The 20,362-nt window shown below is 57.2% G+C and overlaps 6 protein-coding genes across 6 annotated transcripts; 4 read left to right on the top strand and 2 right to left on the bottom strand.

Annotated features, from left to right (window-relative positions):
* Positions 1-2,879: 2,879 nt before the first annotated feature.
* CDC15 (serine/threonine-protein kinase) lies at positions 2,880-7,693 on the top strand (the record flags this gene model as incomplete). The annotated part of the gene is made up of 10 exons (XM_083194349.1): positions 2,880-3,032; positions 3,119-3,253; positions 3,315-3,344; positions 3,400-3,464; positions 3,515-3,956; positions 4,010-4,340; positions 4,439-4,947; positions 5,006-5,500; positions 5,550-5,693; positions 5,741-7,693. 10 exons carry the CDS (start codon positions 2,880-2,882, stop codon positions 7,691-7,693), a joined length of 4,257 nt encoding a protein of 1,418 aa, XP_083049262.1.
* Positions 7,694-9,686: 1,993 nt separating this feature from the next.
* On the top strand, positions 9,687-11,612 carry ACO1O0_004916 (multicopper oxidase-domain-containing protein; the record flags this gene model as incomplete). Its single annotated transcript, XM_083194348.1, has 3 exons — positions 9,687-9,942; positions 9,994-10,477; positions 10,532-11,612. 3 exons carry the CDS (start codon positions 9,687-9,689, stop codon positions 11,610-11,612), a joined length of 1,821 nt encoding a protein of 606 aa, XP_083049261.1.
* Positions 11,613-11,953: 341 nt separating this feature from the next.
* On the top strand, positions 11,954-12,888 carry ACO1O0_004915 (uncharacterized protein; the record flags this gene model as incomplete). The annotated part of the gene is made up of 2 exons (XM_083194347.1): positions 11,954-12,488; positions 12,575-12,888. 2 exons carry the CDS (start codon positions 11,954-11,956, stop codon positions 12,886-12,888), a joined length of 849 nt encoding a protein of 282 aa, XP_083049260.1.
* A 52-nt stretch (positions 12,889-12,940) lies between these two features.
* Positions 12,941-16,012, bottom strand: CDC28_2 (P-loop containing nucleoside triphosphate hydrolase protein; the record flags this gene model as incomplete). The annotated part of the gene is made up of 1 exon (XM_083194346.1): positions 12,941-16,012. The coding sequence occupies one exon, from the start codon at positions 16,010-16,012 to the stop codon at positions 12,941-12,943; it is 3,072 nt and encodes a 1,023-aa protein (XP_083049259.1).
* Positions 16,013-16,512: 500 nt separating this feature from the next.
* On the top strand, positions 16,513-17,899 carry SCJ1 (uncharacterized protein; the record flags this gene model as incomplete). Its single annotated transcript, XM_083194345.1, has 3 exons — positions 16,513-16,593; positions 16,649-16,737; positions 16,816-17,899. 3 exons carry the CDS (start codon positions 16,513-16,515, stop codon positions 17,897-17,899), a joined length of 1,254 nt encoding a protein of 417 aa, XP_083049258.1.
* A 428-nt stretch (positions 17,900-18,327) lies between these two features.
* ACO1O0_004912 (uncharacterized protein) lies at positions 18,328-19,900 on the bottom strand (the record flags this gene model as incomplete). The annotated part of the gene is made up of 2 exons (XM_083194344.1): positions 18,328-19,246; positions 19,344-19,900. The coding sequence occupies 2 exons, from the start codon at positions 19,898-19,900 to the stop codon at positions 18,328-18,330; spliced, it is 1,476 nt and encodes a 491-aa protein (XP_083049257.1).
* Between the last annotated feature and the right edge of the window lie 462 nt (positions 19,901-20,362).

Here is a 20,362-nt window from a genome sequence, read left to right as displayed (position 1 = left end):
GCGACTTCATTCCCTCTGACTAATTGCTAACGGCGCATCAAATCCAGACTCTTTGTCGCCCCTGTCGAGTCCGACCTACCAAAGACTGCCCGCAAGACTACGTCGTCATCACCACCACGTTCAGCTATACGTCGCCTTGCCCGCGTTAACGCGGGACGTGACTATGTCTCGCTTCAAAGACGAGCAAGGACCCTTGAGCACCATGAGCGGAGGCGCGCTTTTCCTGGCCTCGATGAGATCGGCGCCGCAACTTCTCCTGCCAGCCCAGCTGATGTTGCGACGGTTGCTCGGTACATCAGCATGGGGTTCATGAGCCCCAGCGACCTTGGACGCCTAGATACTGAGCGAGACCAACGACGGGCGGCATTGATGGAGAATATGGAAGCGCGCTTTGGCCCTGGCTGGCGAAATCGCGACTGGGAGAATCCGCAGCAAGACCTCAGCTCGGATTGGTGGGCTGTCCAGCCTCGCCTTCAGAATGGGAGCGCCCGCCTTGTAAGTGCCACTCTCTGCGTTAACGTAGCCCGTCAGATTAACTAATCAGTCTCCATAGACACGGCTCATGGGCCATCGATTCGATTTTGGGCGTTCGCGTAGCAGGCCCCGTCACATAGAGATTGTCCCCTCTGCCGCCTGGTCAAATCTTTCGTCAAATACTAGAACAGCACCATACCGCGCCTCGCCTCTGGGTGGCCCTCTGCATTCGGAGCGCCCGGTTCCTCGGCGAGCCGTGCCAAATGACGTTAATGGGCTCGGGGATCGCGAGCGCAGCCTGAGCCCTGAGGGGTGGGATACTCTCTTGACCACGTTGACCCCGGACCCCCAGCCCCCCAGCGCGAGCTCCTCGTTCGTCTCGGCCGCCGCGTCTCAGAATGCAGGTGCCTCGACCAATACCTCAATGTCGGCCCAACCGACGGCAGCAGAGACAGCAGCGCCTGAACCGCCGTGCGACTCAGGCTGCGAGAATTCTGATTCAGAGGAAAATGACCAGCCGTATCGTCGCCGCTCAACCACGCGAAACCCGTCTTTCTCTCGGAGGCTAGCGCGACCTGTGGAGCCCCCCATTGATGGGGGTTTTGGGGGTTTTCGATTCCACGTGCCTAATTATAACACGGACCGCCCGGGAGACGAAGCGTTGTCTCTAGCTATTCCTATTGCGCATCTTGCGGCCTTGCACGACCGGCGTTCATCTCCGCTACGACATCGGGCTGGCGAGCCTGAAGGCTTCACAACTCAGCCCGAGGGTCGCGTGAGGCACGGCATCTGGATTGGGCACCTCTCTGTTGGGGCGGACGAGGAGCCAGGAGCCGATCGATCGCAACGGAGCCGAGAGGGCTCCTCGGGAGCAGGAAACACTGCCACGTCTTCAGGAGAGGAGGAATGGATGGGGATGCAGAGAATTGTGCGGAGCCTGGTGCAACGAGAAGATATACCAGACGAGTGGTGGGCTGAGGCCGGCCTCAATCGGATACTCTCGAGACAGGGACGAGAATGACAGAGTCCCGGGTCTGTGTCAAAGCGATGAGAGCCTGCGAAATTCGTACCGGCTACGGAATGATTGCATACTGAATGGGAAAATTGCTGGGCGCAATGTGTATTAAGCTTAAGGATGGGCAGCGTTTAGCGATTCGGCGCAGGGACGCGATATTATCGTATTTTCGGGAACGTTTGCAGAGGGGTGTTCCTGATTTAATCGAAGGTCTCTTGACCCGTCATTGCGTGCCAACTTGATATTCCCAACGGCGCAGTTGGTGGTCTCGTGAGAGCAAATCTGGCATCCAACTCCACGTCGGTGGACAGCTGTGGTACAAGCCAACGCAACTCTGCAGATGGAATTTGTGCAACTCTCTCACAGTCACATATGCACAGTCACATGTGTGGTACTCCATACATGTCTCGATTCCTTACGGGGAAGTATTGGTCACCTGCATGTTTAGACAGTATCTGGAATGGCTTTGTCTGGCATGGAGGGTGCCTTGCCGAGGTTGAAGGGGAGGGGGCTAGAGGAACTTATTAGACGGCACATTGTAGTATCTGGTCATGGGAACAAGAGACTGGCCTTCCTGGAGAAACCACTTCTTGGTCGGCTGGGCCAACGGCATAGATACATGCCAAGCAGCTCATCCATTTCTTGCTTCCGAACCGAGTGTGTGGATTTCAGGTACCCGTCTTGTCCGTGTAGCCTCCCAGCTTGCAGCCAAGGGGAAGACGGTGCCTGACTTTAGCGCCTGTGTTAGGTCGTTTAGTGGGATGGCTCACCAGTGATGCGCTGGGAGCTGCGAGGTTGGTGGTATTAAGGTAGGCAGGTGGCGCTGCATCCCCCACAGGCAGGAACCTGGCACCGTTGGGTCTCACCGTGCCCTCGGGGTTTCGACTGCAAGGTCAGCTCGCTACTCGCAACAAAATCAAGGCATGAAAAGGCAGGAGGCCTGAAAAATTATAGCCCGAAACGAGAACGACGCCGGATGTCGCTCGGGCTGGTATTCCTCTTTGTTCCCTCGACTTTTCGCCCTTTCACCCACCTACAGCGAACTGCCGTTTGCCCCTCCACCACCACCGCGAGGCGAATGTGACGGCGACTCGAGCTGCCCTCGACAGAGCTGGCGCTCCCTTTGAACCCACGAAGACGACCTGGAGAAGAGCGGGCGATTGGTCGGCCACGATTTCCCTTGTCGATACGAATGCGAGCGTGAGCGGGACATCCCTTGACGACGGGCATGCCACCTTCTTCCCCGCGAAGAGAGTCCTTCGCCGCCGCCTCCCGCTCCCTCCCTTCTTCGCCGCCGCGCCGCTGCCGATCGCTGATATCCTCGTACCTGCGCAGGTAGAAACACAACAGGGGCTACGGGGGGACTGACGACCCCGACACGAACCTGACGATGGAGGAGATGCTCGACCGGCCGTACTACGGGCAGCCTAATGGCCGGGTCGCGGCCTCAAGGGAGCGGGGTGCTGCTGTGCCGGGGACGCCGTCGCGCAAGGACAAGGGGAGGGAGAGCATGGCGGTGCAGGATCCAGGGCTGAGGGACTATGTGGGTGCCCTCCGAAAATACTCGGTGCCGTCTCGACGGGCGGGCCGTCTGGTGCTGGATTGGACTGGATGCTGACGCGCGCACAGCGATTGGGAGAGTGCATCGGCAAGGGCGCCTTCGGTGCGGTCTACAAGGCGTTCAACTGGGGCACGGGCGAGGCTGTGGCCGTGAAGCAGATCAAGCTGGGTGATCTCCCTAAGAGCGAGCTGCGGATGATCGAGGTGCGCTTGAAAGTGGACGACGACGGGTGGTATTGAGATGTGTCGCTAACCAAACGGACAGAGCGAGATTGACTTGCTCAAGAATCTTCTTGTGAGAACTGGATACCGGATGAGGTTGAAGGGACTTAATGGGCTAACTTCTCTAGCACGACAATATTGTCAAGTATATTGGCTTTGTCAAGACAACAGAGTGCTTGAACATTATTTTGGAGTAAGCATTAGACTTCATGTGGCGTGAACCAGGGACTGATGGGATATTAGGTACTGCGAGAATGGCTCTCTGCACTCCATCTGCAAGGCGTACGGTAAATTTCCCGAGAACCTTGTCGGCGTCTACATGACGCAGGTACTCCAAGGTCTACAGTATCTCCACGATCAGGGTGTCATCCATCGCGATATCAAGGGCGCCAATATTCTTACCACCAAGGATGGAACGGTCAAACTGGCCGACTTCGGCGTCTCAACAAGCACTCTGGCAAGCGGGCAGGACAAAGAAGCACAGGTCGTGGGCACTCCGTACTGGATGGCCCCCGAGATCATCCAACTATCGGGAGCCAGCTCTGCCTCTGATATTTGGAGCGTGGGATGCACCGTCATCGAGCTCCTCCAAGGTAGACCGCCTTACCACAATCTGGCCGCCATGCCTGCCTTGTTTGCCATTGTGAATGATGACCACCCGCCACTGCCAGAAGGAATCTCTGCGGTAAGAGCCACGCGCCACTCCTGCCCGGTGGCTTGCAAACTAAATGTTTCCAGGCAGCAAGAGACTTTCTCATGCAGTGCTTCCAAAAAGATCCCAACCTGAGAGTCTCAGCACGCAAGCTGCTGAGGCATGCTTGGATAGTTGGATGTCGCCGAGCAGATATGCCGGTATCAAAAGCCCCCGATAACTTCACCCAGGCTGTCGAGGAGGTCAAGCAGTGGAACAAGGCCCTCGAATCGTCCGAGCCAAATCTACGCACCTCCTCTGGCTCCGACTACGCTGTGTCGTCCTCAAGATACATGGGTGGGACACCAGCGAAGGGGCCCTTGAGCCTGGCGAAACCAAAGCCTGGAACTGAGGCCTTCCTGACACCTGAACTCGCCGGTAAGCCATTCGTCCTTTATTTAATGTTGGAACATGAATCCCCTGCAATGTGCCTTCTGTCCTGCCAACTGTTTTACACGTACTGACACCATCCCTAGATGACGACAACTGGGACAATGACTTTGCGACGGCAATCCCACCGGGGGCGTTACAACTAAGTCACCTGAAGGGTCAGGACAATTTCGGAGGGCTATTCTCAAGCGACAAGCTTAAATCTTTTGCTTCTGTCAACGACGGGAGGGGAGAAAGTAGCAACTACGACGACGACTTTGAGGGTGAACTCATGACGATCAAGGGACCTAGTCACTTCCAAGATCTGGACTCGCAGGAGCAGACTATTCGACCGACCCCTAGAAGGACAGAGCACAGTGCTGTTGCATCGCCCTCCAAGTCGCATCACCGCGGAAAATCAAGCGTGAGCCGGCCGGCCGGTGCACTTGGCTCATCTCACCAGCACAAATCTCCGGCAAAACCCCACTTCAGCAAATTTGAGATTCCCTCACGACCAGATCTGTTCTACAGGGAGCAAAGTGTGGAGGACTATTCTGATCTCTTCGTGGATAATGATAGCGTGTTTGAACTGAGCCCAAATCAGGCTGTGAACAAGGTATGTTTCCCCCTCGTGGAGCCATCGAGCGTATGCCTGATGTCTTTCTCTTCCTTAGGATCTGCGCCAGAGTGACGCGCCTCGACTTTTTCACCCATCGGATCTCACTAGCCTCCCTCGGTCCATGCAGGCACCCGATGGTGGCAGTCTGAGGAAGAAGTCTGCATCGCGACCCTCAGTATTGCCCGATAGGCCGATGCGTCGAGCCCGGTCGTCAATCTCGATTCAGAAATTTGCTGAGGATGATGACGAGGACTTCTCCGACGTTTTCGGCCCTGCTAGTAGTCAGCTTGAGAAGGAAGAAAGCGAGCGGGGATCCGAGGACGGCGGGCTGATGCTGATGTCTAAAGTCTCCAGCAATTCGTGGTTGGGAGATGACGAGGATGAGGACGACCCGTTTGCATCGATGGACCAAGGTTGGGACCAGATGGACCTGGAGGCTAATATTGTGCGAGACCGACAAGCAAGGTTGGTTGAGAGGGTTGAGGCCCTGGTGAGGGAGCTGAAAATCACTGAGGGCGAGGACAAGCTTTCTGAGCTGTCAGAAGACCTGGTAAGTTTACCACCGGGTTGTATTTGATCGCACTGCTAACACGACGTAGCTGCTACTGTTATGGGAGAATAGTGAGGCCAAGAACTTGATCCTGAGCGCACACGGCCTCCTGCCCATTCTCGAAAGTCTGGAGCCGTGCACGGTGAAGAGCAGGCAGTACATGATACTACAGCTTCTTAAAGTGGTCAATGCAGTAAGTCGACCTTTGCGCTGTCATTGGAACCTACTGACCCCGCGTAGATCATTTTGGACGATGTTGAGATCCAAGAGAATCTCTGCTTCGTAGGCGGCATACCGATCATTACCAAGTTTGCCGCCCGCCAGTATTCTAACGAAATTCGCTTGGAAGCGGCAGCTTTTGTCCGCCAAATGTACCAGACGTCTACTCTGACCCTGCAAATGTTTGTCTCGGCTGGAGGATTGAACGTATTGGTAGAATTCCTGGACGAAGACTATGACAGCGCACGAGACCTTGTGCTGATTGGGGTCAACGGGATTTGGAATGTCTTCGAGCTACAGGGGCCGACCCCGAAGAACGATTTCTGCAGGATCTTCTCCCGGAGCAAGATCCTCTACCCGCTCGCCCTGGTGCTGCACCGTGTTCTGGACGAGGAGGGCGAGGATGAACTGGATGAGCTGATCGAAGGGCGCATTGTCAACATATTCCATCTGTTCAGCCAGGCTGAGAACTATGTCAAGGAGGTGGTGGCTGATCGCCAAGTCCTGAAGAGCGTCCTCAAGGACCTGCGGCGGATGACACCGGTCCATCAAATCACCATGCTGAAGTTCATCAAAAACCTGTCTATGCTGTCGACGACGCTGCAGGTGTTGCACTCGGCAGACGCGATCGAATTCTTGATCGACCTTCTCAGCTACAGCATGAAGAAGGGCCAGCAGCATTTCCGGGAGATTTCAAACCAGGTTCTCAACACCATGTTCAACCTGTGTAGGCTGAACAAGGAGCGGCAGGAAGATGCCGCGGTTGGAGGCATCATCCCCCTCTTACTACGAATATTGAAGACAGATCGTCCGCCAAAGGAGTTTGCGCTTCCCATTCTGTGTGACATGGCACACTCAGGCTCAAAGGGCCGGAGGTACCTCTGGCAGAACAACGGGTTGGCCTTCTATGTGTCGCTCCTGACAGACCAGTACTGGCAGGTCACGGCATTGGACGCCATATTGATCTGGTTGCAGGAGGAGACAGCAAACGTCGAGTCACATCTGCTGAATGGGAACTTTACGCGGGCCATTGTCAGTTGCTTCAACACGAATCGATTGAATGCGTTCGACTCGAACCTGCTCGAGCCCCTGCTCAAGCTTCTCCGTCTGAGCCCGAACATTGCGGGAACCCTTGCACGACCAGAGATGTTTGCGGGCATCGCACAACGGTTGGGGCACAAGAAGGCTGTTGTGAGGCTGAATTTGCTGCGACTTGTGCGCGCGATTATGGATGCGATGGAACCGGGATTGGGAGGCGGTGATGGCACACGGACACTTAATACAGCGCAGGTGCGGTCGCTCATGGAGTCGATTCAGCGACTTGCCGAGAAGGACTCAGCGGTTCTAGTACGCAACCTAGCATCCGAGCTAGTCAGATCCCATATTGGGGCAGGAAACTCGGCCATGCTGATGCTGCATGATGTGGCCTCATCGCAACCTAGTTCCGCGTCGTCGCGTCGCTCAGTTGCTAGAAGGAACACGAGCTACACGCCGCCGGGATTCCATCCGTCCCTGTTGGTGCCACAAACACCGACGCATAGGAACAGAGCGAACCTGGGCAACAATGCCTTTGTGGAGGTGGCTGCCAGCCCCCGGCGCTCGGCGGCTCTGGAGCAGGAGAGCGCCATGTACCGACCGCGTAGCCGGGACGGACTGACGGGGATCCCGCGGCGGATGAATGGGGTGGATCCAAGCTTGGCGAGCAAGGGGAGCCGGCTGCCAAGAACATCAACGCCGCCTGTTTTGGCAGCAAGTACTAGCAGTAGCAGCAGCAGCAGCAGCCGTATGGCTGGAGTCGGGGGCCTCAGGGAAGCGCCTCTGGTCGTCAGAAGCGAGAGCAGCACGAGCCACAAGGACAACATGGAGAGGACAGCTGCATCATCACGGACACCCGGCTCGCGGGAGAGGAGAAATACCACTGCAGAGCCGAACCGGAGAAGACCGAGAGCGCCGAGCGACATTCGGTGGACGTGAAGAGTTGATCACATTTATGCGAGCATGGCATATCATGATAGAGCATACGGGTACAATGGGAGGAGGGGAACATACTAAAGCACACTGGGTGCTTCCGACAACATCTGGTGCTCATTTTGTATGAAATTGTGTGAATGATTGCTTGGGGACGTACTTTGTGTGTCCTATTGACGGTGTAATAGTCCCCGTCCCTGTGGGGTACGAAACACGGAGCTTCCGACCGGCGGTGTCCACTCTTGGCCGAAGATTCATTGAAGTCCCGAGCCGCACTCAAAGGACCCTGGTATTCCTTCACATGCAGGGAGGAATGTAGCCCAACCATCCCTGGATCGGTGTTATTCCATAATACTCTGGTATACACCGGTCATAGACATCTTGCTCATACTCCCACATCGCGGCGACGCTTACCCGGCCTGGTTGACCAGCGGGTGGGCGAGCTCGTCCATGCCTAGGCATGCTGGCTCGCAACCCCAGGCGCCTCGTCCCAGCTTGTCCCATTGGAATTCGCTAGTAATGTCAAGGTAGATGGGCTGGTGTTCTAGGTGAGGTAGGCTTGTGACGAGGAATGTCAGCTCCTCGAGCGGCTAGGCTTCTTCCTCTTGTCGGTTCATGTCGATGAAGAGCGACTTGAGATTGGGTGCCAGGGTGGCGAGCTGAGGCAGCTGAACAATCGACGGAACTGGCCGGTGGCACTGCTCTAATCTCCTCAGCACTGCGCCACTCGAAGCTGGCGAGCCATACGTTTTCCGCGTACATGCTCGCCGACTGGCTGGTTTCCGTGCTCCACCGGGGTCCCACGATGGCTAGCGCTTTCAGCAGGTTGAGTAGGGAATCGCCCCGAGGAGGCACGCCCAGTCCCTGCCTGCTGGAGAGGAACGCAGTTTGGAGAAGTCCATGGCGTCGAGGCTGGTCATGTTGGCGCAAGTCACCGGAGCCCAGTGGATGTCTCATGGGGGTCATGTGCTCCGAACCGCAATATCCCTCGGCGTCATCGATTCATCAGTCATCCACTATTACTCTGTTAAGCGGCCCATGGTGGTCGTTGGGAACCTCGACAGATATCTGGTCTGTCTGAGCATGGGTGGGAATAGGGACACCGTGATGCGGGGAGGGTGGACGGGGACGGGGGTGTGAAATAAGCTTACTAGAACTCTTGTGGAGATGAGCATGTTGTACTTTGTACGGAGTAAGACTCTGCAAATTATGTACGAGTATGGGTGGTTGAGGGCCTCCCGGGCTAAGGATCGAGGCGCATGGTTATATTAGGGCCATGGACGACTCATAGTCAATACCACCATCAGGATAAATTGTTCGGTTTGAAGCCTTACACAGCATAGTCTTAGTACTAACGGGTTCACACTGAACAAGATGATGCCAAATTATTGTTTTCAATGCTGCGCTATAACCATTTTGAGGCACAGTAGGTTGTCAGGTTATACACATGGATGTGATGTGGATATGATCGGCGACGATCATTAATCATTTGTTCGTAGTCGCCGAATGGCCATTGGCCAAGTCGGTGCATAACTTGTATTGCCCATGTATCCGTAAGTTTGTATCCCTACGGAGTATTACTCCGTAGTATAATCCATACCTCGTAATGGTAGCTCAGTCCCCAGGGCTGAAGCCAACACGAGTCCACGTCGCACACGCAGGGATGGGGGCTGCAGAGCCAACACACAGCTGGGCCCTGGTAGCCTGCCATGAGATCAGAGGCTATGCCCGTCAGACAGTCCCCGGAGAGCGACTGGCCGAGCTTCCCGATCCCTGTCATGTGGCTGCCTTCCTCTATGCCATGAACAGGAACTGATGGCACTAACATGTTTGTTGGTTGGGAGAGGTGGTTGCGGTGCGTCGACGGCCGCAGCCGTCATTAACCTCTGACACAAGGCAGGAGATTGGGAGGGACGATAAATAAATACAACCAACTTCCCGAAATGGCAGACTTGCGGGAAGGAGTTCGCCCCCATTCTCGCAGCCATCGTTCACCACCATGTTGCTGTTGTTTGTATCTAGCCTCGCCGTCTTGGCGTGTCCCTGGGCCGTGGCGGCCAAAGGAGGCTCCAGCCTCTCAAGGGTGTTTGATTTCGACGTCTCCTGGGGCGAGAAAAACCCGGCGGGACTCGAGAGGGATATGCTGCTGGTCAATGGCCAGTCGCCAGGTCCCGTGATCGAGGTGAACCAGGACGACCATGTTGTCGTGACGGTGCACAACCACTCGCCCCTGAACACGTCGATGCATTTCCACGGTATGTCTCTGGGAGAACGGCAGAGGTATTGAGAGCTGAGTGAAAGTACAGGCATCGAAATGCACGGCACGCCGTGGTCCGACGGCGTCCCTGGCATCACGCAGCGCCCCATCCAGCCTGGCGATAGCTTCACCTACGAGTTCCACGCTACCCAGCACGGGAGCCACTGGTACCATGCTCACTTCCGTGGGCAGATCCAGGATGGCTTGTACGGTGCCATTGTCATCCACCCGCGTCGCGCCGACCCGAACCCCTTCCACCTAATCTCCGACAACAAGCACGACATCAAGGCTATGCGCAAGGCCGAGCGCAATGTTCAACCGCTGATGATTGCCGACCTATCGCATCTGACCTCACAGGGGAAGTGGGAGGCCACAATCGAGGCCGAGACGGAAATATCGTGCTTCGACGCGGTCCTCTTCAATGGCCATGGGAGCGTCGAGTGTATCCCCGAGGACAAGATCACTGCCCATCTCACCGATATCCAGAAGGGCTATCTCAGCCTGGTTGAGGGAGCCAAGATGACGGACAGGGCGTGAGTTCTCCTCCCCTCTCCTGCCGAGCCCATACTTATACTGCTCTACCCCAGATGCCTCCCCGCCGATGTCATGGACGCCTTTGCTGGAAGTAACGGGAAGCCTGAGAAGATGAAGAAGGGCATCTTTGAGGGCTGCAAGCCGACCAAGGGCTCAGTCGAGGTCATCGACGTGGAAACGTCCCACCGCCATAAGAGCACCTGGGTTGCCCTCGACCTCATCGGTGCCATCAACTTCGTCACTACTGTCGTGTCCATCGACCAGCACGACATGTGGGTGTACGCCATGGACGGGTCCTACATCGAGCCCCAGAAGGTCCAGGCCCTAACCCTGACCAACGGCGACCGCTACTCGGTCCTCATCAAGCCCAAGAAGGCCGGCGACTTCAAGATCCGCGCCAACGCCAATAGCGCTCCCCAGATGATCACGGGCCACGCCGTACTGCGCGTCACAGACAAGGGCGACGACTGCAAGCACCCCCAATCCAAGCCGTACATCGACCTCGTCGGCCTGCCTCTCTACGACAGCGTCGTCTTCTTCGAACAGAGCACCGCCAGGCCCTTCCCCCCGGAGCCCATCCCAGCGCGCGCAGACGACTTCTTCCTGCTGCGCATGGGCCTGGACGGCGCGTCCTACCTCTGGGCCATGAACTCGACGCGCTTCATGCCCGACTCGATCGACACTTTGGCCGCTCTGCCCACGCTCTTCGACCCCAAGCTGCCCCTGCTGTCTCCGGCCGACAACGTCACCATCTCGACCCGCAACGGCTCCTGGGTCGACCTCGTCTTCCTCGCCGACGCCTTCCCCATGCCTCCGCACCCCATCCACAAGCACGGCGTCAAGATGTTCCAGATAGGCACGGGCACCGGTCCCTTCCGCTGGGACTCGGTCAACGCGGCCATCGAGGACCAGCCGGGGCTGTTCAACCTCGTCGACCCGCCGCGCCGTGACGCCTTTGCGAGCCCGCCGACGGCGGACGATGTGGCCTGGGTGGCTGTGCGGTACCAGGTCGTCGATCCGGGCCCGTGGCTGCTGCACTGCCATATCAGCAATCATATGGAGGGGGGCATGATGGTGGTGATACAGGATGGGCTGGATGAGTGGCCTCAGGTGCCGGACGAGTACTGGCCTTGACGAGGGCGTTTCTCTTACATGCCGTGTTGAAAAGTATCGTGCTTCGTGATGATAGCGTTTTAATGTTCTGATTTGGGTCTGCAGAGCGAACCTGATGTGATGTAAAGGTTTCTTGGGTGGAATATCTGGTAGTACTCACCCTTGCACGTCGTCTGGTCCCTGCAGGCTGGTCCCTCAAAATGGGGCGATGGCGCATCAAGGCCAATCGCCCCTCATTGGCCCATTAGGCATCATCGCCGAAGCCTGCAGGCATCCATATTCCAAACCAAGTATATAACCACTGCTCCAGCTGTCCCTGGCCACATCCTTTTGACTCCCAGGCAGCCCACAATAGTAAAACCATGTCCTACACCATCCCCCAGCCCCCCAAGGCCGATCCTGACATCCCCATCCCCCCAGACTTCCTCACCGGGCCCCCTCCCGGCCCCATCAACGCCGTCCCCATCCCCTTCGCCTCGTCGCCCATCCCCGAGTACCAAGGCCGCACGGCCCTGACCATCGACAACGTCCTCTCCCGCGAGGAATGCGCCCAGCTCATCGCCCTCGCCGAGTCCAGCGTGGCCCAAGGCGCAGCTGACGACCCGGACTCTGATTCCTCCTCCCCCTGGAAGCCCGCCCTGGTGCGCGTGGCCCCCGGCGTCGAGGTCGCGCCCTCGCCGGGCTACCGCGAGAGTGGCCGGATCGTATGCTTCAGCCAGGAGGTGGTGGACCGGGTCTGGAAGCGGTGCGTGCTGGCCGAGGGGCTGGCGGAGCAGATGGCCGTGGTGCAGGAGCAGCAGCAGCGTGGGAGCAAGGTGAGGTTGGGGGAGTGGCGGTTTCGTCGCGTTAACAACCGGATGAGCTTTCTGCGCTATGAAAAGGGGCAGTATTTCAAGCGTAAGTAGGGTGTCTGTCCTTCCTCCTAGTCGGATAACATCATAGGTTTTTTTTTTTTTTTAAGTTTTTGGCTCACAGATGAATAGCGCACTGCGATGGTCCGTACTACTATGATGTCGGCAAGACCGAGTTCCAGACGCACTACACGCTGCAGCTGTATCTGAACGACTCGGCAGAAGCTTCCGGTGGCACCGGTGAGGAGCTCGTGGGCGGCGCAACGGCGTTCCTGTCCCGGGATAAGAAGCGGAGGGTCAATGTCAATCCCAAGGCAGGCGGTGTGCTCATCTTCCAGCACGAGGGCCTGCTCCATGAGGGAGCAGAGGTCAAGGCAGGGGTGAAGTACACAATGAGGACGGATATCTTGTATGAATGGGTATTGGACGCGCCGGCACGCAAGTGAAGCAAGCACATTTATGAAAACATGACTTGATGGTGAACACGCAAGGGTCAGCCTACCGCTGCTTCGGCATCTTCTTCTCCTCCATCTCCTCCATGTCCTTCTTCTTGTGGAAGTGCGGCGCCAGCTCGGCCAGCCACCTGGGCTCGATGGGCATGACGCTGCGCATGTACTCCTTGGTGGTCTGCACCAGCTCAAAGTAAACCACCATCTTCTCGGGCGGGTCGACCGACATGAGCACGCTGCTGGGGTGGATCCAGACCGTCGTGTTGGTCTTGATGGTGCGGTAGCTGTCACCACCCTTCTGCAGGCGGGCGGCGTTGGGGAAGAAGCCTGCCGTGATGGCGCGCTTGATCGGCCGCAGGTTGGATGCGCCGCAGCTCGACGGAGCCACCTCAACGCGCTCGCAGAGTTTGGCCAGTTGGTCACGCACGTCACGCGCGCGTGTCAGCGACCGCTGTTGCAGGAAGTTCTCCCGCGCCCAGACAGGTGAGAAGTCGCTGTCGACCCATTGGTTCCACACGTTGAGCAGCGAGACGTGGTCTCCTCCTTCCTTGACGGTGAAGCGGTTCCGGGCACTGTCGGCGTGAATCTTCTTATCCTTTGGTCGGAAGAAAAGCGCCGATGCCTCGCCCAACATGGACACAATGGAGAGAACCTCGTCCACGCAGCCCTCCTTGTCCGCTGCCAGGACAGCCTTGGCCAGCATGGGGTCTGTGGGGAACTCGGCCATCTGGCGACCGAGTTTCGTGAGCTCGCCCTTGTGGTTCAGCCCTTGCAGAGCAAACAGCTGGTTCAGCGCACCGATGAGGGCTTCAGTTGGCGGAGGGTCCATAAAGTCAAAGTCCAGCAGGTCGTTGATGCCGAGCGACTTGAGCTGCAGCACTACACCGTTTAGGTTCGTCCGCTGGATTTCGGGAGTCGTGGACTCGTCCATCTCATTCATGTACGCAAACTTGGTATATAACCGGAAGCACTTGCCAGGCCCAACACGCCCGGCACGGCCACTGCGCTGGTTTGCAGAGGCTCGAGAGCATGGGACTACCACTAGGTTGGACATGCCTGTCTGCGGATTGTAGACGTTCTCCTTGACATAGCCAGGGTCAATGACATAGACAATGCCGTCGATGGTCAAACTGGTCTCGGCAATATTGGTTGCCAGCACCACCTTGCGGGCACCCTCGGGGGTAGGCTCGAAGATCTTTGCCTGGAGTTCCGACGGCAGGTTGGCGTAGATGGGGCAGATGACCAGCTCCTTGACGCGGCTCCCCAACTTCTTGGCTGTCTCGGCAATTTCTAGTTCTGCTGCTTCAATCTCGTCCTGACCCGTTAGGAAGATGAGGATATCGCCCTTGCCCTGCGTCGTGTGAATCTGGAAAGTCGTTGTGATGGCCGCGGCAAGATAGTTGGCTTCGGGCGCCGGTGTGTAGTAGATATCAACGGGGTACCTTCGTCCGGGGATATTGAAGATGGGAGCGTCGTCAAAGTACTGCGCAAACTTCTCCGCGTTCATGGTGGCCGAGGAGATGAGCAGCTTTAGGTCTGGGCGTTCCCTAGCCAAGTCCTTCACCAGAGCCAGGATGATATCGGTATGCACCGTCCGCTCGTGTGCTTCGTCAATCATAATCGCTGAATACCCTCCCAGATCAGGCTCCGTCATGAACTCACGCAGGAGCATGCCATCCGTCATGTATTTCAGTACTGTCTTGTCGCTCGTGTTGTCCTCAAATCGGATTGAGTAACCGACCTCGTTTCCAACCTTGACACCCACTTCCTCTGCCACACGTGCCGCCACACTCATAGCAGCCACTCGACGCGGCTGCGTGCAACCGACCTTCATGCCGTTCTTAGTGTAGCCGGCCTCGTGTAGATACTGCGGCAGCTGTGTCGTCTTGCCACTGCCAGTCTCTCCCACAATGACGAGCACCTGGTACTGTTCGAGGGCAGCCAGAAATTCGTCGCGGTACTGGTAGATGGGGAGCGTCTTTCTCGTCTCCTGGATTGACAGAGCCTTCTTCTCTGCCGCCTCGATTTGCGCATCCAGATAAATCTGCTCCTTGGTCATGCCCTTCCCCTCGCCTGCCATCCGAGAGTCGAGGGTCCACTTGATGTACTGTGCATCGTCCATTACGTAGTCGTAGTCGTCGTTTTCTCTCTCGGCGCGCTGGATCTGCGCCTTGGCCTTGGTCGCCTGCTCCCTTTCCCACTCGTCGTGTTCCGTGACAAACTTCTCCTGGCCATACTCGTCTTTTTCCACGTACCGCTTGTAGAGCGCTTCCTCCTTCTTCTTCCGGTCCATCTTTCCCTTCTCTGTGATGTAATCTTCAGGCATTACGTATCCGTCACGGTGGTCGTCGATCTTGAGCCTCTCCTCGGCCAGGCGCAAAATCTCCCTGTTCTTTGCGAATTCGGCCTTCTCCTTTTCTGACAGCCGCACGCCGCTCCTCAGCTCCTCCGTCTCTTCGGCTACTTGTTTCCTGAGGAGAGCTAGGCGCTCCATCTCACGCTTCTTGAGGTATTCTTGCCGTGAGCGTTCGCGGAGATCCGGCAGAGCAGCGTTCCTAGCCTCCGCATCGTCGGCGAGCTTTCTCCTAGCGGACGACTCTCCGTCCCGTTCATTCTTCTTAGATCTCGAATCATCCTTGTCCTTCAACCTCTTGGCAAAAGCATCTCGCTCTTCTAGGTCCTTCTGGCGTTGCCGCTCCTCTTTGGCACCATCGGAAAGATCCTCCTCCTTCGGCTCCTCACTGTGGCTCAGCTTAACGCGCTTACTCGCCGACTCCTCGAACTCCGGTTCCCTTTCCTCCATGGGATCGTCCGAGGGCGGCTCCTCGTCGGCCCACCTATCGTCGAATTCAGCTTCGGCATCGCGTCGTCGATAGCTCTTGGAGCGGCTGCTAGGGTGGTGGGATGAACGTCGCGGCTCGGGGGATCGGGTTCGGCTCCTGTCGCGGCGTGACTTGGATGATCGCGACTTGTCGTCGCGGCGGCGGTCCTTTTCGCGATCGCGATCTCTATCGCGGTCCCGATCGTGATGGCGAGACCTGCTCTTTTTCTCCTTGGCGACCTTCTGAGGCCCGACCTCGTCGTCGTCCATGGGCAGCAGGGCATACTTTTTGGAGCTCATGGTGGGCAACCAGATCGCAGAACGGTCCAAGAGAATAGGAACGCTATTTATAGCTTCTCCTGATCCCAATTCCTGTGCCCTTCGAGTTCTGGGATCAAGCGTCGATTGGCGGCAAGCTGGAGGCTGAATGCTGCGATGCTGATGCCTGCTTGTCCAAGACCGGCGCCCCCAAATTTGGAGACTGAGCAGAGGACCCACCTTGGACCAGCTCCTTATCGATAACGACACGGGTCTGACTCTGGCGCCCTGCTGCAAGGGGCCATGACAGGTGCAGTCATTGTTAGCCAGGGTCCTTTTTTTGGTTGCCGTTGGCTTGGCTCGACTTTATCGGCCTTTATCAATTGAACACGCTGGAGGTTTGCTTCGTCTCGTCCCCAGACCTCAACAACACAACCTCGACCTGGCCGCTTTCCCAGAGTTGAGCTTTGCTCAGTCGACATCTTATTTTGCGCCCATAATCCGCCCATCGAAGGCTTTTTACGAGGCTTTCCTGCGGCATCATGCTGCTGCACGGCGCGACGTGGGCAGTCCTCCTGCTGGCCCTTGTCCAGCTGGCTCTTTGCGCCGAGGACTACTACAAGGTGTGTTCACTCGAAGCCTCTTCCTGGAAGCTTAATTTTCTAACTTCTTCCTAAGATTTTAAACGTGGATAGACAAGCCACCGACCGGCAACTCAAGTCTGCGTACCGCCAGCTATCGAAGAAGTACCATCCAGACAAGAACCCGTAAGACCTCCCACCACCCAACCAACCAACCCCCCACGCCCAGAACACCACCAAACTAACCCCCCGATTCCCTCATAGTGGTGACAAGACTGCCCACGACAAATTTGTCGAAGTCTCCGAAGCATACGAGGTGCTGAGTGACTCCGAGACGCGCGCCATCTACGACCGCTACGGCCACGATGGCCTCGAGTCGCACCGCAACGGTGGCGGTGGCGGCGGCCACCACGACCCCTTCGACCTCTTCAGCCGGTTCTTTGGCGGGGGCGGCGGTGGCGGGCGCGGTAGGTCCCCCGGCAAGCCGCGAGGGCGCGACAAGGAGTTCAAGCTCGAGGTCAGCCTCCGGGACTTCTACAACGGGGCGGACACCACGTTCGAGTGGGAGAAGCAGCACGTCTGCGACCACTGTGACGGCTCGGGTAGCGCCGACGGCGAGGTCGACCGGTGCCACGTCTGCGGCGGCCAGGGCGTGCGGATCATCAAGCAGCAGCTCGCGCCCGGCATGTTCCAGCAGATGACGAGGCCGTGCGACGCGTGCGGCGGCCGCGGCGAGACCATCAAGCACAAGTGCCCGCACTGCCACGGGAACCGCGTCGTGCGCAAGGTGACGCCCGTGAATGTCAAGATTGAGCGGGGCGTCGCCAACGGGCAGCCGCTCGTGTACGAGAACGAGGCCGACGAGAGCCCCGAGTGGATCGCCGGCAACCTGGTTGTGCACCTCTTCGAGAAGCAGCCGTCCATGTTGGATAACCCCGACCGGGTGGATGGGATCTTCTTCCGGCGCAAGGGCGACGACCTGTACTGGACCGAGGTGCTGTCGCTGAGGGAGGCCTGGATGGGTGATTGGAGCCGGAATCTGACACACCTGGACGCGCATATTGTGCGGCTGGGCCGCAAGCGTGGCGAGGTTGTCCAGCCGGGCCAGGTTGACACGATCGCCAAAGAGGGTATGCCCAAGTGGCACGAGGACGGGGACAGCGTGTACCATAAGCATGAGTTTGGCAACCTGTACGTGACGTACGAGGTGGTTCTGCCGGACCAGATGGACAGCGGCATGCAGGGAGAGTTCTGGGATCTATGGGAGAAGTGGCGCGCGAAGAAGGGCGTCGACCTGCACAAGGACAGCGGGCGGCCGGATAAGCCCCACGTGAAGGATGAGTTATGATGAAATTGGCATATAGAAATCACAGGCGCGGTGTAGACATAGACGTGCTTGGAGCGAGCATATGGATAGTGTCTTGCGGCGCAGGATGCTCCCTATTCATACCTTGATTAACCAACATTGAACGTGTGGATCGAACGCGATGTGCAAATGCTCCGGTTCCCCGAGCAGGAGACCGAAGAAGATACCATATCAAAGACTCATCTTATTCATGCCCTATGCCGTAGACCCCGTATTATAAGGAAACAGTGTATCCGTCATAACATACAAAAATCCTCAAAACTACATGTATTTCAATCCTCTACCAAGCATTCCAATCTTGTTCACCCCTGCCCTAGCATTCATCCCGTAGTCCATGTACTCACTTCCTGTCCTCGACGGAGGCGTCGAGGGAGGCGTTGAGGAAACCGTCGACGGAGTTCGTAGTCCCCTCAATCGTCGGCTGATTCGTCGCCAGTTACTGGGGCTAAAAAAGTCGCTGCTCTGGATTCGCGCCTCTCTCTCTTGGAGGGTCCTATGGTCGACTCCCTCCGGAGCCTCTCCCGGTCCGCCCTCCTGGGGGCTTCCTTGTCGGCCTCGGTTCTGGCCTCTTTGACCTGCTCCTCCGTCAGAGCATAGCCATGATGAAGGACCGTGGCGAAGTCGTCGTTTGCGATAAACGACGGCCAGACCTCGAAGACGTTCTCACTGGGGTCCAATGTAACCGGGTCAGCCGACTCGTCAGCCGCGGCCTTGTCGTCTCCGGCATCGGCATTTGCGCCTACTGGCGGGAGAAGAACCCATTCGTCCACGTCAATCTCGACCTCGACGGTGATCCTCTCCGCTACTTGCTGGAGTGGTAGCCAGCACGCCACAGCCTGGTCGCACAGATTGCGCAGATCAGACTCGAAAGTTGACTTCCTGTCGCTGGGGATGAGGCTGGCGATGATGTTGGAGACTTCCAGGGCGGCCTTCCTGGCGCGTGCGTGGCCGTTGGCTTGCTGGACCTTGGGCCCCATGACCTTGAGAATGACGCCACGGGCATGGGTCTCGTGGTCGGGATCCTCGTCCATGAGCTTGTCGAGTGTGCCTGATAGGTTATCGCCATCACCGCCTACATAGATCGGCTGGAATACATGTCGCTTGAGAGCTCCGCCGAGAACGGCGAGGCCCATGGAAAGTCTCATTTGCTTGGCAGCGGCCGAGTTTGATATGGGAAGGGGTATTGTGTCTGTTCGTGGGTAAAGCTTGAACTGCTTGAACGGCTCCCACAGAGCTCGGCTTTCAAGTGTCTCCTCTGGTAGATCCTGGTGAAGCCAGTCCTCCATAAGCTTGTAGGCAGCCGTGAAGAGGGACCTCAGTGATGCATTGCTGTGTGCAAGCTTCTGTTAGTGGACGGCCACAAAAGGGGTTGAAACAGCTCAGGCAGGGCCAAGCTAAGTGAAGAGGAAAGGGGGGGAAGACATACATTTCTGGCTCGGAATCCTCGAGACTCTTCATATCTAGGGTAAATGATCGGAGCTGCTTAAGACTCCTCTGGAGGCTCGCGATATCGTCATTCTGCCTCTCAATCTCCTCCTCCTGGGAGGACTTGGTTTCGGACAGCTCCTGAATAGAGGCATTATTTTCCTCGATCTGCTTAGAAAGCCTCTGCACCTCCTCGTTGGTCGATTGGAGCTCGGTGGCCTTTTGCTCATTGTCGGATTGGGCCTCGGCAAGCTGTTTGCTTAGGGACTCGCCCTCCTCAGTCGCCTGTTGTAGCCGCTGGGAAAGATCCGCGCTCTCCTGCTTGATTCGCGCTATCGTCTCAAAGTTCTTCTCATTGGCGATGCCCTGGTCCTTGACCTCCTTGGCGAGAGCCTCGTTCTTCTCGAACAGCCCCCGAAGGGTCTGAAAGCCCTCGTCGGAGCATAACCGGGTGAGGAGTGTGACAAAGTCGACTATCGTCCTGTCTTCGGCACCGTTACCTCCGCTGAGCGCGTTGACACCGATTTGTATCGGCAGAGTTGCTGTTTGTGTGGCCATGCTGGGTGTAGTATCAGGTAAGGCACAAGTCTGTTGGTGTTGCAGTTGTGAAGCGGAAGTTGGGATGATACACAAGAATGGGGGAGGGAAGAGTCGATGGTTAAATACTGAGCATTGAGGAGCCTTGGGCCAGGACTCCTCAGTGTTGCTGCATCACAGCGCATGCAACGATGCCAGGAGATTTCAGGATCATTGGCCCGATCTGATCACGTCGTTGGCCCAAGGACACTTGGCTGGCCATGGCATGCCGGGGCTTTCTTGCCGCCTGACTTTTGCACAGGTATTTTGGGTGTATGTAGAAGGTTTAGTCATCGAGGTCTATGGTGTTTCAATGCCGATGGTCCCAGGCGGGAACGCGGGAGGCGAACGACGCGTGATGGTGGCCCAAGGCGGCTTCCTAGTGGACGGATGCTGCGTTGGGCCGGCTTGCAATGCGTCTGGCCTGTGAACGTCTGTAATTGC

This window comes from Amphichorda felina, assembly GCF_050947745.1.
Source record: "Amphichorda felina strain 45539 chromosome Unknown scaffold_5, whole genome shotgun sequence".
In the NCBI taxonomy this organism is placed as follows: Eukaryota; Fungi; Ascomycota; class Sordariomycetes; order Hypocreales; family Bionectriaceae; genus Amphichorda; species Amphichorda felina.
Note: the sequence above shows the minus strand (reverse complement) of the source record. Positions and strands in the feature narration are given on the sequence as shown.